The 18,555-nt window shown below is 46.6% G+C and overlaps 1 protein-coding gene across 1 annotated transcript; it reads right to left on the reverse strand.

Annotated features, from left to right (window-relative positions):
• Nucleotides 1-635: 635 nt before the first annotated feature.
• LOC144828075 (uncharacterized) lies at nucleotides 636-16,989 on the reverse strand. Its single transcript, XM_078686210.1, has 3 exons — nucleotides 16,948-16,989; nucleotides 2,771-3,179; nucleotides 636-2,495 (listed from the first exon to the last, which is right to left on the reverse strand). The coding sequence occupies exons 1-3, from the start codon at nucleotides 16,987-16,989 to the stop codon at nucleotides 1,510-1,512; spliced, it is 1,437 nt and encodes a 478-aa protein (XP_078542336.1). The 3' UTR covers nucleotides 636-1,509.
• Nucleotides 16,990-18,555: the final 1,566 nt, after the last annotated feature.

Below are 18,555 nucleotides of genomic sequence, written 5' to 3' on the forward strand. Positions count from 1 at the left end.
ACCAATTCGGTAGAATCACCGATCGGGAAAATCCCCGCTTCGGACAGATGGGGAGATGTAGGGAGGCACAGAAACACTGAATTTGGCTCAAAATCGGTAGAATCCACTCGGCAATTACCATGGATTACGATCAGGTGGTAACCAACTCCAACCCATAAAAACAGCCCCAAAATGCATTGCAACTTGCAGGATGGCAGCTTTTTATGTCATAGCGAGGCGGCTACGGCTACAGCAGCAAGGAGAGAGGGAATGGCAAAGAGAGGAGCAGGTATACAGACAGCGTATCACCCTGGTCATGCTGACAGATGCAGAGATCCTACAGCGGTACAGGCTGGACTCAGAGACCATCACAGACCTCATTAGGGACCTCCAACCCCTGTTGCAGCACCCCACCCCAAGGGCACACGCAATCCCTGTGCAGGTGCAGGTGCTATGCTGCCTACACCTGCTGGCGTCTGGCAGCTATCAAAATGTAGTCGCTGTGGCAGGAGGGGTGACCCAGAGCAGCCTGTCAAGGTTCTTCCACAAGTTCCTTGATGCCATGATCCAGAGGATGGCCCACTACATTTCCTTCCCTGCAACCCAGGCAGAACTGGTAAAGACCAAAGCAGACTTCTACCAGATGGCAAGATTCCCCCACATCATTGGCTGCATAGACGGCACACACATTCCGATTTGCCCACCATCTGACACAGAATACATCTACCGCAATCGGAAGTCCACTCACACCATCAACGTACAGGTGATCTGCAATGCGAAATGCACCATCACAGACCTGGTAGCAAAATTTCCGGGTAGTACCCACGACTCCTACATTTTCCAACAGAGCGGCATCTATGCACGGCTGATGGCTGGGGAATTTGGAGAAGGATACCTCCTAGGTGAGACACATCATCAGCCCCCCATAACCAAAAACAGCAAAGTGAAATACATGTATGCATGTAAGTAATTTTACCCCTTTTCCTTCTAGGCGACAGTGCATATGCCCTCCGCTCTTTCATTCTCACCCCCTACCTCAACCCCTCTACACCCAGCCAAAGGAGGTATAACCGTGCCCACAAAAGCACCAGGAATGTTGTGGAAAGGACATTCGGCATCTGGAAAAGCAGGTTTAGATGCCTGCACAAGAGTGGAGGTGCAAGGCAGTACACCCCCATCACCTGTTGCAAAATCATAGCTGTCTGTGCAATGTTACACAACCTTGCGGTGAAGAAGGGCACTGAGGTGGAGTTGAGTGACTACGAGGACCATGATGACGACGAAGCTGTGCCACTAACACAGCCAGCTGGGGTGTGTACGCCAAGTGATGGCAGATATAGACGTGAGGAGATAACAGCAAACTATTTCTGAGTGAGTACAAATGCACAGACAGGTGAATGGTTGTGTTGAATAAGCAATTTTTAATACTGTTGCTACACAGTTACTGCACTGATGTGCAACAAAAAAAAGGTGTAATGTCAATGAAAACAAAAGTCTAGGGTCCAGGTTGCCTCACCCGCCCTTGCTAGGCTATTTCTTTGAGCGCTTTGCAGCCCCACTGTGGTGTCCCTCACCCCCTTCAGAATGACCAGCGGCATCTGCGGAGCGCCTGGTGCTCCTGCGTGGCTCTGACGCAGCGCTGGCCGGGCTGCTGCGGCTGCTGCTGTCCCCAGCATCCCCCAGGTCCAGGGCAGGATTTGCGGCAGTGTTAGAGATGATCAAGGCCTCCATTGCTGTCGTGATGCGGGCCATTCCCCTTGTCAACTCTGCGGTATTTTGTGCTAGACTAGACTCCATGTTGGCACCGCGCTGACAGAGTTGTGCCGTTGCTGCAGCAAGGCGGCTCAAGGAGCGGTTCTGCACCCGGGCATCCCGCCTGCGCACCACCTCTTGCTCCTCCATTCTGCCACATAACTGTGTGATGGCAGTGGTTAGCCTGGCTAAACCTGCTACTGCCTCCTTGTTGGAATCCACAAAGGCCTGAAATCCTTTCACCATTTCCCCCATCTGCAGGTTGTGCTGCAGGAGCTGGCGTTGGCATGCCATGATGGATTTCGCCTGCTGCCTTTGGATCTTCACCATATTGCCTTCGAGGCCCCGGAACACACTGGCCTCCCGTGCTGGGTCTGCAGTGGTGGGAATGGCACGGCGCCGGGTACTGCTGCTGCCCGCCTGCTGCGTGGGCTGGGGTGCCACTGGTGGGGGTGTGGTGCTGGCCGGGGCCTGAGCCCCTGCTCCCAGGACAGGGTGTACTGGAGCCACAGTGGCAGGAGCTGGTGTAGGTGGAAAGAGCTCCCTTGTCGGGGAGTTCTCTGGGGAGAACTGCAAGGAGGGTGTGTTTTGCATTTGTGGGGAGTGAAGTGCATCAAAGTCAATTTCCAGGTCTCCCTCAATATCCAGCCCTATGGTGTTTTCCTCCTCCTCCTCGGCAGCCTGACTCGTGCTCGGCCCTGCGAGTGCAGTGGTAGATGGTGCTGCTGCCTCCTTTGGCAGTGTTTGTCCGCCTGATGGTGCCCCTAGGTACAAAGAAGCATTTGTAAATAGAGTGCCGATGTATTACAGTCAGTACAATTAAAGCATTCCACATGTCCTAGCATCTCCGTAGAATGTGTTCCACTGTTTCATGTCTTGTGATTCTGCACTGCCATATTTTGATACCTACTGCTGACTGGATGTACCATGATGCTTGTCTCTTGTATGTTGGTTACAGTACTGTGCTGGGGTTTGGCTATGCATTGTGTCTAATGGGGAGGTGTCTGGTAGGGTGTGTCCTGATGCGCATGCCTCTTACCTGTAGCTGTAGCTCTGGCTGAGCTGTCCAGGGTCCCAATTCCGGTCACGCTCTCCCTCTCAATGGTGCTGGAGACCAGTTCCTCCAGCTCGGTGAGGGGTGGCGCCGGGTTCCTGCCACCACCAGTGACTCCAGCCTGCTTCTGGATCTCTGCCATCTTCCGTTTGGTCAGGCTGCGGATGTCGTAGAAGCGCTTCTTCAGCTCATCCAGGGACCTGGGGGTGACACCCACAGCGTTGACCTTCTGGCCGATTTCGCTCCAGAGCCTCCTCTTGGTGCTTTCTGGCACATTGAGGGACAGCTTTCCGAATAGCTGCCGGTGCACCCTCACCACCTCCTCAACCAACACCTGCAGCTCGGTGCTGCTGAACTTAGGCTTCCTCTTCTGGCTGGACTTCTGGCTCTCACTCTGGTTTGCCATCTTGCTCTGAACAGTTCACTACCTCCTACTCCCACTGCTGCTAACTGTGACTGCTCAGCTCAGGCTGGCTCTCCAGAAAGTTCTTAATTGGCTGCACCTGCCAGGGTTGCCACTCCCTGTTTGGGAGGGGGAGGGGGAGCCACCTCATTGGCTGAAGCGGCTTTTACCGAATCGGCTATCTCCGAATCGGATATTACCGATTCGGTGAAATCCGAATCGGTATCATCCGATTCGGAGATAGCCGATTCGGTTTCTTCAATGCATTCCTATGGGCTTTTTGGCCATGGGTGTGTTTTCATACCTCCGATTCGGTAATTGCCGAATCTGATTTTTCCGACTCGGCTAATTCCGATTCGGTGGTAGCCGATTCGGCTAGTTCCGATTCGGTGGTAGGCGATTCGGTACTTTCCGATTCGGTCCATGCAGATTCGGTACGTACCGATTCACATTACCGATGCCGACCGATTCCCTATTATTTCGCTGTTTGTTTCCTACATCTCGTTTTCCGATTTCAGAATACCGATTCGGCCCGCCTCGGTATTTTGGAATCGGAAATTCCCTTTTACCTACATCGGGCCCTATGTATGCAATTTGCCCTCATCTTTCTATGAGTGCAAGTGCTAAAACACGGGGATGGGAGAGATGTGATAATAGCAGCGTTCACCTGTGTTGTTTTTACAGTTCTTCGTTGCACTTTATGTAGCCCAAGTCATAGGAATAATTGAAATTGCCATGCACTTACTGATTACGCACACAGAGTGGGCTACATGCAAGCATTTCCGAAAAATAAGCAAAGGTTTCCCTGGCTGTCAATGGCCTTGAGGACCAGCCAGCTCCGCTTGATGGACGCGGCCTACTGACCAGAATAGTGGACGCGGCCTACTGACCAGAATAGTCACTTGGCGAATGAGACAGTGATATGTAAACTGTGCAGCTTTAGCATAACGGCTGGATATGTTATGGTTAGTAAAGAACCAGAAACCGAAATGTGGCCAATGTTGTCGAAGCAACGCATGACTCGTATTAAGTGCCCTCTAAACGGTCTAACATGTTGCCCACTGGGCCCAGAAATTAACAGAACGCATTTAGCAGTTAATATTATTAAAGTCTGAACTTGTTTGTCCTGAATTTTTAAAGGCCTCTTTCACACATCTGCACTATCCAGACCAGAAGGCAAGAAAGCAATATCTCAAAAACTCCCCTCAGCAAATGATTTGAAGTAGAGAGTGAGAAGGCGCGTTCCAGGAACCCTTTAATACGATTTTTATTCCTGGAAGTCGCAGCGCACATCACAGTTACAGGAAGGTGCGAAAATGGTAAGCGCTGCTTCATTTACCCGACACAATTTCCTACGAAATAAATGGATTCGGTTTTAAACATTTGTCTGAGTTGCTGGAGGGTGTTAAAGCCATGCAAGGAAAGTGGAACTGGAGAGATGATTATGTAAAGCAGCTTATAAAATGAAATGTGAAAATCTTATTTCTTACTTTCAACGAGAAATACAAAACCCATTGCTTTCTAGGAGTTAGTCTCGATTATTTATTGACAGCAATGCGTGCTTTGGCACAGGAAGTGCGTATACACTGTGCGTAGGGAAACGTCAAGGGGTTACGCTACTGGGGAAAAGAGATTCCACGTGAGCGTCAGAGGCCTTCCAGGCATCACGTATGGGAGCTCAGCGTCGCCCACCAGAGAGTGGAACAGAGGCATCCATTTTCCTTTGCACGTTCTTCTGCTGTTCTATCGATCCCATCGGAAACGCGCGGGTCTTTGGTGACCAGTTCTGCGAAGGAAAGAGCCAGCAGACTTCTAAAGGCCAGCGAGGGTGTAGGAAAGTATATCCGACATCAAAGCCCAGAATTCTTTCGTCTGGTGCATCTCCCAGTAAACTCTGCTTGTTATTTATTATTACTGTTATTTATTATCACTGTTGGCCCTGACATGTTATGAGGTGTTGTGAGAGACCGTGATGTAACTATGTACCGAGCATCACTGCGCAGCTGGTAGTCTAAAAGTGCCAGTGCATTTTTTCCGGAAAGGCATGGAGATCGGTTGGAATCACTCAGAGCCTGGTACACATAGTTAAAATTAAAAACGTACCGTGTACGCACGAGGAAGCCATTGTGCGTAAAAATATGAATTCCCGAGGAACCATGATGTAAACGTGCAGATGCGAGTACCCCCTTGGTCTGTCTTTAAGACTGCTCTGAATCTGCACAGTAAATACTCACAGCCTACATATATACATTTGCTAAGCCAAAAATCTGCATGCATATCACACTATGCATATGAACTCACATACTGGAATGTTCACGCATTTTCGGGAGTCACATTTTCCTATTGTTAGGATAGGAAAACTGGCATTCGCTGATTTCCAGTTATAACAAGGAAAAGACCCCAGTGTGGATTTGGAATCATTGTATACACTTGGGCATCATGCAAAGCTGGTGCCTTTGTGAGGCACATTTTTTTTTGTAGAAAATATTTTCCCTTATGGATAAGCTACTTCTTCTACACACCACAAAACTTTGAGGTGCTCCTTCGCCATTTCAAAGCTGCAAAGGGCGTGTTACTAATTCTCTTGACTGAAGTGAATAAAAAATTTGCTAGCATTCACACCAAGAATTTTCAATTCTATTAAGGACACTGAGGCGAGGATTATGCTTTCTCTTTCATTACTGCAAATTAACAGCAGCCAATAAGAAAGTTTTTAACATATATTGAAAAACTACATTCCCAGAATGCTTGAGTAAGCACAACAGTAACCATAGAGAGTAGCCCTATAAATGACTTTCTTCCCATGAGCACTTCCTCTAAACAGGACTGCAGTCCTTGTTGATGAAGACCATAGAATACGCCTTCCCAGAATACCAAAGCGATTGTTCATTCCCCTTTCTGCTCGGCACCTGAAATATAAATCGTACTCGTAATAACTGAGAATAAACCTTTGTCTCAGGGAGAGTGAAACATGACAGTTATCATCAATAAATGCGCCTTGGGCAGGATTATCCTTGCCTCCGTGTCCTTAATGCAATTGAAAATTCTTGGTGCGATTGCTAGCAAATTTGTTATTCTATTACAGGACTGGAGGCTTCAGATTATGCTAGTTTAACGCTTATCTATAGAACCACAGAAGTAACATCACCCACAGATTTATAGTAAAACTGCTTGAATGTAAAGCTGGACGACCAATCAGCTGCTCTCATTAGGTCATGTATGCTCGTACCTAACATAAAATATTTTGAGGCAATAGCACCTCTCATGGAGTGCGCTCCAAATATTTCTGTGTCAATGCCTGCCTCTGACATTCCATATCTGAGCCACCTGGCATTCGTAGCAGAAGTAACAGGCCTAAAAGGTTTCTGTAAAGCAATCAGTAGTCTTGAACAACCGACAGACCTAATAGGTCAGGTACATTCCTCATATACCTTGAGACATTTTACCACGCACAGTTTATCATTCAACAGAAAAGCATTGTAGTCAATGAACTTGCAGAAAGTTTTTGTCTGAGTTGAAATTACAAAGACACTCCCTCAGGAGAAAAGAAGCATGGCTAATTTAGAATACAATTGTTTCCTTGAGAGTAAGTCATTACTAGGCCAATTCTCAAATAAATTGAGCACTTTAGACACATCCCATAAAGAAGAATACTTAGCCTTAGATTTGATTCACCACACGTATTCCTTTTAAGAGTTTACAAACCACCGGGTGCATACCTACCGGTCTCCCATCTATGTGTGCATGACCTGCAGAGAATGGCCGATCTGAAATTGTTAACCGATCGATATGATGAACCATCTGCAGTTTTCTTGGAAAGGAAATTCACAATTTGGGAGACGTCTGCCTCCACAGGATCCAGGTGCTCCTCCAGGCACCAACCCAACCATGCTCTCCATGCTGAACTATATTGTTTCCTGGTAGAAGGGGCCTAAGCCTGTTGGATGAAGCTTGAAGCTTCCTCCGAAATTCCTGGCAATGACCATTGCAGCCGGAATGCCTCCATACCATCAGGGACAGCTGCCCTGCGAGAACCAGAGGGTACAACTCTCCCTGAGGGCCATGGAGCATCCTCAGGAAACACGGAAGAAGGAGAGGAAAGTTGCTCGTCAGCTCCAGCAGGACTGGAAACCAAGATTGGGACTTCCACACCGATGTGATTAGTACAACCTCCGCTTTCTGCAGAACAGTCTGGTTTGCTGCACTGGGTATCAAAACAAATGGGGGAAAGGCATAATTGAGATTCTTGGAACAATCCTGCGTGAAGGCATCCATTGCCCTCGCCAGAAGATCTGGTCTCCAACTGAAGAATGACTCCAGTTGACGATTTAGCCTGGAGGCAAAAAGGTCTGTGATATGGACCCCAAATTAACTGAGTCCGTTGGAAGAGCGACGCATGGAGCTTCCTGTCGCTGTAATCCTTCAAGTGACGGGAGTTTCAATCCGCTATCACATTGTCTCGACTAGGAAGGTATTCCGCTATCACCGTTATTTGGTCCGCTAGGTGGTAATGCCAGAATTCTTTGTCGATCTCCGCCAACATCGGGGATCTGGTGCCCCCCAGTTTGTTTATATATCTCACAGCTGAGGTGTTGTTCATCCGTAAGAGTATGCAGTACGATACCTTCCTGGGAAAGAGCGTGCAAATTGCAAATTACCCCACCAGGATCTCTAGATAGTTGATATGTAACTCCAACTCCAGGAGAGACCATGTACCCCCTGTGATAATCTCCCCGCAACGAGCTCCCCAACCCGCCCCGCTGGCATCAGATTCTATGATCGCCTCTGGGCGATATCCGAAGATTGCGCGACTGTTCCAGGCATCTATGTGGGGTAACCACCATTTGATCTCCTCCCGGACTTTCTCTGTGAGCGGAACCTGGTCCGAATAAGAGAGACCCTTTTGGAGATGCCGGATCTTGTGATGCTAAAGGGCCCGGTAATGCAACGGCCCCAGAAAGATTTCTTGTATGGATGAGGCGAGCAGGCCTACTAAATGTGCAATCATCCGTAAGGACATAAGCTGCAAATCTAGAGTCTTCTGCAATTCCTTCTTCAGATCTCTCAGCTTCTGCTTGGGCAACTGGATCTCGGCTGTCTGGGAATTGATCAAGAACCCTAAGAACTCCAGTGACTGCGTGGTACCAGAACAGATTTCGTCTTGTTTATTAAAAAACCCAGACTCTCTAACTGTCATTGTCATGTGCAGATGTTGAGTTGCTAGGGGAACGGAAGGAGCCATTATCAGAATATTGTCTAGGTAAATAATTAAACGAATACCCTGCTCCCGGAGATGTGCGATCACCGGCTTCATCAACTTGGTAAAACACCAAGGAGCCGAGCAAAGACCAAAAGGCAGGACCAAATATTAAAGTTGAATGGGGTTGTGACTTGGTAGAGGGAGGGGGACTGGAAGTCGAGAGAAACCCTCTTAGCCTTCTTTTTCTTGGGGGTAGCGGTATGTCTCGTAGAATCCATGTCCTTGTCGGTGTCCTGAACTTTCTTGGAGGATGAGGAAACATTAGGGCCTGCACATGCGGCCAACTCAACTCCTTGTCTTTAGCTGCAGCTTCCCCATACCCCCCCCCCCCTAAGGAGGACGCGGCTGGATTCGGCGATTCAGCATCCCATGTCGTTTTGCAAAGTTTTCAAGCTGCGCCATGATGGTTTTGAGGGCAGCTGCAAGCGGCTTGTTGACCGTCTGAGGGACTGCTACCTCTACCGCCTTATTGACGGATTGTTGCACAGATGCATCTGGGGCATCAACGAGGTTGTCTTTCAGGAGGGGCCAGGCTCCTCCTCATAGTACCCATGCTCATCCTCCTCAAAATATGCCCTAGTCTTCCATCGCAAGTTGTTACCCTGCGAGCCAGGCACGTGAACTGCCAAGGCCAAAATTCCAAAGGAATCAGTCAAGCAGGAGCAACCCTAGTGCAATGAAAAGTTAACTTCAACCTCAACTTAAAGTGGTCTAGTCGCAGTTATATCAGCTCACCATAGGGCGTCAAAAGAGCCAACTGTTATCAGAAAAGCCTGCACTCGGCTTGGGCCTTCCTTATTGTACACCCCAGGACAGGCGTCAGGTAAGGGGAGAGGAAGAAACAACCTGTGCTCCGGACCGCATTCAGAAATTTGCACGGAGTGAGGAGGAAACAAGATTGGGCGTTGTGTAGCCCAAAAGAAGACCAAAATGAGCCCAATTGGGCTACGCGGCGTATGGCTCCAGATTAATGTGGGCCCGTACGAGGGAAGGCACCGCGAACCACTTGACCAGCTTGCTGTAAGCTTGGGCAGCCTCGCAGGAATGAAGGCGCTCTGGTGGGGGCAAGACGCGTCTGTGAAATCCGAACAGGCTTGTCACCATCCGAGCTCTCCAAGGGAAATCTCCTGACTCGTGCTGCACGCCGTCGCCGAGACACAGCACGAATGTGAACAGTCAGCAAATATAGACAGTAATCTGGCAGTGTAAATGCACGAACAATTAGCAAACTACACAATAGTAATCAAACTACACAATAGAATCTCTGATGAAGCATGAAATAAGGCAGATAAAAGATTGAAGCACTTAACTCAGCTGCGAGCGGCAAAGAAAGAGGATGTGCTCATGGGAAGAGAGTCATTTATAGGGCTAGTCTCTATGGTTATTGTTGTGGTTTCTCCAAGCATTCCGGGAATGTAGTTTTTCAATATATGTTAAAAACATTCTTATTGACTGCTGTTAATTTGCAGGAAAAAAAAGAGAAAGCATAACCTGAAGCCTCCGGCCCTGTAATAGAATCTCCAACTAATTCCAATGTGAACAGGTGTCTAGAGTAATCTGTGAATATCTACAAACTCGTGTTTTGAAGCACCCACGTCATACCGCTTTTCAATGTCGTATCTTTTCACACATTGATGGTAAGATTATGCAAAAGTGAAAGGGCTTTCAAATACATGCTCAACTTTTGTGAATTCCTTGCAGATGTTATCCAGCTATTTGAATGTGTGTCAAATTTGCATGCACCCATGACTTTGCCCACCAATCATATATGGCAATAAAACCCAACTTATAAGTACACAGTGGTAAACACCAGACTTGCAGAACAATTCATAGAAAACTAATCGTATACATATTAGACCACTCTAGATACATTTTTTCTAAAGTCTGCAACACAAATTCCACACAAAATTGGCGAAAACTCCCAAGTTTAGATGCAATCACCCAAAGCACATAGCGACACACTGCCTTCAGCATCCTCTCCAGCTAGAGCTGCAGTATGCGTTGTGCAGAGCCCTGCCATTTTGTAGCAAGATGGTTTGGAAGGTCCTCATGAGGAAGAGGAATGGCAACGAAACGGCAGGAATCATAGTGACCACTTTGAGGGACCACTCTGAACCTTTCGACAGTGAGGTCCATCGCAACCACAGTGCAGCCAGCGGGCGGAGGATGTCTGAAATAGCAAAGGTCCTGGATATGGAGCCTAGCACTGTTAGGAGGGAAAAATGGGGTGGCAGGATACCAAGAGCATTCCATGGAGAAAACAGATGACCAGGATGCTTTGCATGGCATTGACCCACAAAATATCAGAGACTTAACTCTATCAAGCAAGACATATTACTCACCAACAGCGTGCACACGTTGCATAGATTTTGCATCCCACAAGCCAGAGCTGCGCACAAAAATCAAACTCTACCTAACATGTCTCCATTGTAAAGTCGTGGGCCCTAGGCTCACATACAGACACAGTGTGTATTGTACTTAGAACTGGGCACAAGCACGTGTACTCTGGCCCTTTTATTGGCAGGGTCCCCTGACTATTGACGCCTGTGTTGGATGGGAATGGGGTGTGTGTATGGACAGACCTCAAAGGAGTGTCTGGTTAAACTGGTGCCTGCCAAGACACTAGAACATGTCCAGCAAGACACTACATCCATGTCACTCTTACTTGATCCAATCTCTCTGTCCACATTCCTGCATTGGATGTCATCTGGCCATTGCTGATTCAAGCTCCAACATGTAAAAGTGTCATATTCACCCTGAAGTCTCATGAAACTTTGGGAATGGCTCTGCACTTACCAGAAACAAGTAGTCAATGATCAGAGCACAGAGGGAGGGGTTAAGGAAGTGACGCAGAGAGTACATTGTGAAATAACGGTGTGTTAGTCAAAGTCTGTTTTTCGTTTAGAGACAATTCGCACACACATATTTAGAGATCCCCTGCCTTAAAGATGCCGTGAAAATAGCTGCTGAAAGGAAATCAAATCAACAACTTCCACTCTTGTTATTGTTACTGTTGTTGCATCCAGCTCTTTCATTCCTGATCCTGTCACACTCTTACCACGGCTACAGTGAGAAGATAAAGCCAGAAGCCAGACATACCATGGTTAGACTTGCCACAAAAGTGTTGGTGAGAGTAGGCTGAATGGAACTGAAGAACCCATATTCTGCACAATGTCCACAGTAGCGACTGCACTTCTTGGGCAGTGCCTTGAGTGGGCCTAGCAAGCCTGGTTGATGTATATATGAGCCCTGACGAATATCCACCAAAATGGCTTCTGAGGAAACAGTTGCTGAAAGGGAGCAACTCATTTTAGAACATGCCCATGCTCAAGTTGTTCTTGTATTCCCTCTCCTGGACCATAGTCTTTTCAATCCAACAGGTACTGATCTCAACCTTCCGAAGTTCTTACGCAAGGATCTGACACATTTCCCCTTGTACTTAGTCTTTGGTGTTCATTGCAAAAAGAAATAGGGTAGGGCCTGTTTCCAGAGGGACACATGAATGAAGGGGTGTACCTTCGTGGTTAGTGGAAGACATATCCTAACAACTTCTATGCCCAACACTTTCAACAGAGAGGTACCAAGAAATTGGAGATTACATTTAGAAGAACAATAATAAGGAATTGTCAGATAAAAACCCTTAGGTTTCACATTGGTTCCAGTCACTTCTTCCCATCTGCTTGACACCCATACTATTCCAGAGCCAAAGGCAAGTTAATATTTTACCAGGTGTGAGGTGCTGTGCTACAGTTTAACCTGATTCTGAATGGACAGACTGTATTAAACAAGGAAAACAACATCAGCAAGCACTCAACATTGTAGCAGGATGTGTTTACCATAGAGTGAATCTAGACAAGCAATGGACAAAATGGGCTAAATTGCATTTCACATATTGTTCCAGGAATTTGATCGGTCTCTGCTTAGCTGTTTCCCTGTAGTTAGAAGATAGAAAGGGGGCTCAGCAAGTTAAGCTCTGGCACTGACATCTGATTTGACCTGCAGGTCCTGAGGTTGAATCCTGGCAAGTCCACTTCAGTCTTTCATCCTACAGAGGCAAAAAAACGGAGTGCCATTTGATTGGATAAGAGCAACACATTGAATTTACAGTATTTACAACTGGTATGAACTGCTATATCAAAATCAAGCTATTACTATTATAATTAGTGTTAGCAAAGGATTGAAAGTAGTCAACTTGCATGTTCAGCAACTATCGTCTTGCCATCCAACCCTGGACATTGCTTGGGACACCAATCCAATACACAAAGGAGAGAAGGTCATGGTGACACACTATCTCTTCCTGAAATAAAAGGAGCAAGTGACTTGTGTTGAAATATTTTTTTATGGATATAAAAGGGGACAGTTTCCCCAACTTCAAAATAGTATTACAACCTTTCACAGACTAAAGCTTTACTCAGAAGTCAAGGGATGCTACAACCAAAGGCAAGAGTGTTATCTGGAAAGGTTAAATCAAACCATGAAATTTGCCTACATACATATTGTAGATTGCAAGTTTTACATTGGTCAATGAATGTATTAGGACATGATTTAAACCACAGAGGTGGCTCACAAGCCTCCCAGGTCAGCATAGTCCCTGGCCTCCTCTCCCATTGCAAATGACTGTGTTAGACCTGTCAGTCTTGTGGTGTTCTCCCCCTAACTTTTTGCACTCTCGCCTCCCGCTCTGGACTATATCTTTTTGTTGGACTTAGGATTCTGGGCACTTTACCACTGCTAATCAGTGCTAAGGTGCGGGTGCTCTCTCCTAAAAACATTGTGACTTTGGGAAACCTGTCTCAGGCCTCTGTCACTGCAGTGAGGCCTACCCCTTCCATATGCCAGCATTAGGAATTCCCTTATATCACCTTAAGCAAAAACTCCTGAATAGGAAGGAGTAGATATGTCATGTTTGGTATGGTTGGAAGGGAAACATCCATTACAACGCAATCATTACAACGCACCACCGTTACAATGCAGCTGTTACAACGCAACTGCCTTTACATTGCATGCCATTACAGCGCATGACTACAACGCATGCCATTACAACGCTTGCCATTACAATGCATTATAAGGTAAGTAATGGAGATTTTTTTGTTTTAGTGTGGGTATGGGTTTTGGGGTACATAAGAATAGTAATTTTTACCCCTACACTATCCAACACTTTACCTACTGTTGCACTCACTGGAGTGGGAATAGTAATTTTTACTCCTACACTATCCAGCAATTAACCTACTGTTGCACTCACTGGAGTGGGAATAGTAATTTTTATCCCTACACTATCCATCACGTATCCTACTGTTGCCCTAAAAGTATTATGCGTTGTAGTGGTATGCATTGTAATGGTATCCGTTGTAATTGAATGTGTTGTAATGGTAGTTTGAAAAAATGTGTTGTAATGGCCTGCGTTGTAAAATCATGCAATTTAATGGTAGTTACGATGTAAAAACTGCATTGTACACAAATGCATTGTAATTGTTTGTGTTGTAACGTCATATACTCGGTTGGAACGGTAGTGAGAAATCCTGTCTATTGGAGTATTGGATTTTACCATTGCTGTTTCAGAAATGCCACTTTTAGAAAGTGCAAAACACAAAAAGATAACCTGGCTCCATTCTATCATCTACTCATATTACTAATGCAGTAACAAACAGACTACTCTCTTGTCTGTTCAAATGGAATTTTTATTAAACCATTCCATCTTTTTGGTACTTTTTAGTTTGTTCCCAAAAATTATTTTTTAATGACTGAGAATGAAAGAAACACTTATTTCCGAAATTGACATAAAAAACAAAACGTATATATTAAACAATTCACAAAAGACTGTGCTCATAAACATCAATAGACATACACACCATAGACAATTCTTTCAACAAATTACAATAGACGGAAAATCATCAAATTACAATGTTCATAAATTGAATACAAAAACATTTACCATTTTCATCATATACATGAAAATAAAACTACTAGATATATAATCAAAGTATCCAATTTTATGGACCAAACCTATTTTATCAACGGGGATATTTTTTGAGTGTCTGGACAATGTAATATTTAAGGACAAATCCCCTCAAACACTCTGATGGCAAGATTCTAATTTATACAAATTCCTCCGTATCAAATGATATGGGGGACTCCCAAAAGGGTGGCCAGGGTTCCAACCAGAAGAAGGAGGGAGATAAAAAAACGTAGTTCTCCAAAGGCCCCCAAAACAATTCACAAGGGAAAGGGTCTGGGACCCAGCCCCAATCTGGCCACCAAAAGCCAGCTTATCCTGACAAAGGTCAGCAGCTCAGAAATAACCGGTGCTATCAGTGCGGTGGGCTTGGACACTACAAGGGGGATCCCAAGTTTCCAAAGAGAGCACACCCTCCCACTGGAGGTAAGAACCCCGGGGTGCCTAGTGTAGCGTTGGGGGAGGAGTTGGTCTCAGTTAATGGGGGAGAATTGACAGGGCTTACCTTAGTGTCCCCGGGAGATAGTGAGATGGTGGCTAAGATCCTTGTGCCTTGAAATACTACCAAGTATAGGCAATGGATCACCATTAACGGCCAGGGGGTGGAGGCCCTGATGGACATTTCTCTCCTTGGTGACTTGCCTACACCTGTGGATTAGCAGGTGGAAGGAGGACCCACCAGGGAGGATTTCTGTAGGGCACAAAGAATACCCTTGAGGACATGAGGTGCCAGGCTGAAGCCCAGGTAGCAGGCAATGCCTCTGAGAACTTTCACATATATTTAGAGGACAACCTCCTTTACAGTGAACCTAAGGCTCCTGTGCATGGGTCATCAAGGGCTCTGGTGGCCCCCAATGCTTCAGGGCCTTCCTATTGGGATTGGCCAAAGAGATACTTTTGGCAGGACACTTGGGCGAAGACAAAACCTTTTCGGGGCCTGTCCTACATTTCTATTGGCCAAGATCAGGAAAGCTTCAGATACGTTCTGCAGGAATTGTGTGAACTGCCAAGCTAGTGGGAAAACAGGGACAAAGCTGAAGGCTCCCCTGGAACCACTCCCTGTCGTTAGCACCCCCCTTGAAAGGGTGGGCATCGAGATTGTTGGTCACAGGTTTATCCTGGTTCTGGTGGATCATGCCACCTGGTACCCTGAGGACCATCTCTGTACCTGTGGTTGCCCGGGCCCTAATGGGAATTTTTACCAGAGTGAGTTTTTCCAAAGAAGTTCTGTCTGACAGGGGCACAAACTTCATGTCTGCCTGTATGCAGGCTATGGTGAAAGAGTGTGGGGTAACTTATAAGTCTCCACCCCTTACTACCCCAGCCAAAAGGGCTTTCTAAGAGTTTCAACAGGACACTGAAGGGCATGATTTAAAGTCTGCCTGAGGAGAAAGTGGGTCATCCTCTTGCCCTGCTTGTTGTTTTCCTACTGGGAGGTATAGCAGAAGGTCTGGGCTTCAGCCCCTTTGAACTTCTGTATGGTCAAACTGTTAGAGGACATCTCAGCTTGATGAAGGATTTGTGGGAGAAAACTCCCAGGATGTAGTAAGCTACATGCTGTCATTCCGTAGCCAAATGGCTAAGTTGCGGAAACAAGCTTCTGACAACTTAGAGGCCAGTCAGGCTGTAATGAAGGAGTGGCAGGGTCAGAATTCTACCACTGTGGAATTAGAGCCCGGACAGAAGGTGTGGGTCATGGAGCATGGAGGGCTCAGTGCCCTCCAGGACTGCTGAGTGGTCCCCCACGAGGTGGTTGAGAAAAAGGGTAAGGCCACTTACGTGGTGGACCTTAAGACCCCCAGGCAACCCACAGGATGCTACACATCAACCGCCTCAATCCCCACTATGGGAGGTCTGAGCTCACCTTGCTGATGGTGACTGATGGGGCAGAGGAAAAGGAAAATGAACCTCTTCCTGACCTCGTAGCCTCAAAGGAGAAGGTGGGTCTGTGGAAAGAGTAATCCTTTCCCCATCATTGACTCCTGAACAGCAGAGGGACTGTTGCCAAGTCTTGGAGCAGTGCTTATAAATATTCTCCCTTACTCCAGGGACTACCCACCTGTGCACCCATGATGTTGACACACTGAACAGCCTTCCTGTCAAGCATAAGTCTTACAGGCTGTCGGTTAAGGTGAGGGCCAGCATTAAGAGTGAAGTCTCTAAGATACTAGAGTTGCGGGTGATAGAATCCTCCAATAGTCCATGGTCCAGTCCTGTGGTTCAGGTACCAGCATACCTGAACTTAGGTTCTATGTGGATTACAGAGGGCAACATTCTGTAACCAAAACTGATGCTCATACCATCCCTGGGCTGGATGAGCTCATTGACTGGCTGGAGGCTGCCCAGTACTTGAGTACCTTTGACCTCACGTCAGTGTACTGGCAGATTGCCCTAACCAATGGATCTACGGAGAGGTCAGCCTTCTCCACCCCAGAGGGCTACTATCAGTTCTGTATGATTCCTTTGGGCTAAAGGACCCTCCTGCCACTTTCCAGCGGCTGGTGAACCAGGTCCTTGCTGGTTTGGAGGCCTTCTCAGCTGCTTACCTGGACAACATATCTGATTTCAGCATCAGCTGGGAAGACCATTTCTGTCACCTCTGGGAAGGGCTTCAGGTAGGTCTGATTATCAAGGCCAGCAAGTGCCAGATAGGGCAGGGGTCGGTGGTGTACTTGGGACACCTGGTGGGCGAGGGTAAGGTGCAGCCCTTACAGGCCAAGATAGAAACCATCCTGGCCTGGCAGCCCCTCAAAACCCAGACTGAAATCAGGGCCTCACAGGGTATTACCGGAGATTTGTCAAGGGTTAAGGCACCACCGTTGCCCCCTTGACTGAGCTAACCTCAAAGAACAACCCAGAAAAGTGATCTGGAACGAGGCTTGCCAGAAAGTACAGGGGTGAGGAATTTCATAAAATATCTACTTGTCCATGGGGCAGGTTGCTTCATAAATCTACTTGTCCTGTAACAAAATCCACTTGTCCCTTTGATGCGATGTAGTGCAACGACAAACTGTGGCAGCAACCATATTATTTAAGCGTTCTGATATAGCCTCTATGATTATGCCAGGGCTCATACCATAGTAGTATAGAATACTTGCAATCCCCTTATGTTGCCACATTTCCACAGACCTACATACTGGGGATGAAGGTAGTGGTAAACAATAGTTCCATGGTTAGAATGCCCTTTTGAGTCTGTGCAAACCTACTAACTTGCATGTTTTAAGGATTTTCAATAACTTTTCTCTAATCGTTTCCCATACTGAGAAATGTTGGAAATTTACTCCTGACAATGGCAGACATAAACCTTCATCCAGAGTTGGGAAAAAAGTGGTTGGAGGGAAAGTGAACTTGCAAACACTTAGATTTTCATATGAGCAAATCTAGACATGCATATTTGATCATGCTAAAATGCAGTTCAGAAATATTTACTAGGAGTACTATTTCTTGTCCTACTTCTATAAATTCTTGGGAATTCACGAAAGCTGTATAGCTGCACTTAATGCAAGGACATATACCATGGGTGCACTTTTGAAACTTTCTTTAATAAATGGGCCCCTAATTTCGTCTGGCGTTGACCATAACCTTTTGCGTTTATTAAAATTCTGGTGCAACAGGTGCACAGTCAAAGCTAGTGCAGTCATCACTCACCTGCTCCCCTGGTCTCCCATACAGCTTGCTGTACTGTGGTAGGAGGGCATCCAGCAGGGCCTGGGTTTCTCCCCACTGAATGCTGGTGCCCTTTCCATGGTAAACAAAATCAGAGTCCAGGGAATGCAGAGACAGCAGCAGTGTGGTCCACTCCAATGTTGTGCAGGCAAGTGCTCTCTCACAGACACATGCAGCCTTAAATCAGTGCTGCTGAGGGGCTTTCAGTTTCAGGAGTACAGTGTGATAGACCGGATTATTTTGCATCCTATGTTTCATCCAATCCCTTTAAACATAAGGCCCTGACTCACATTTGCATGGTTTAAAATGTGAGCCTCAGCTCAAAATACATATCAACATTGTATATTTTTGCCCAACTGACTTTTGCAGGACACCTGTAGCACACACTCAAATCTCAGTATTCATGACAACCAGGCTGCATTCAGGGCCTACTACTCGTCCCCTAGGTGTCCCCTAAGTATTGTTTGAGGTCAACACCCGTCTACGGT

The sequence above is a fragment of the Lissotriton helveticus genome, chromosome 4_1 (assembly GCF_964261635.1).
Source record: "Lissotriton helveticus chromosome 4_1, aLisHel1.1, whole genome shotgun sequence".
Lineage (NCBI taxonomy): Eukaryota > Metazoa > Chordata > Amphibia > Caudata > Salamandridae > Lissotriton > Lissotriton helveticus.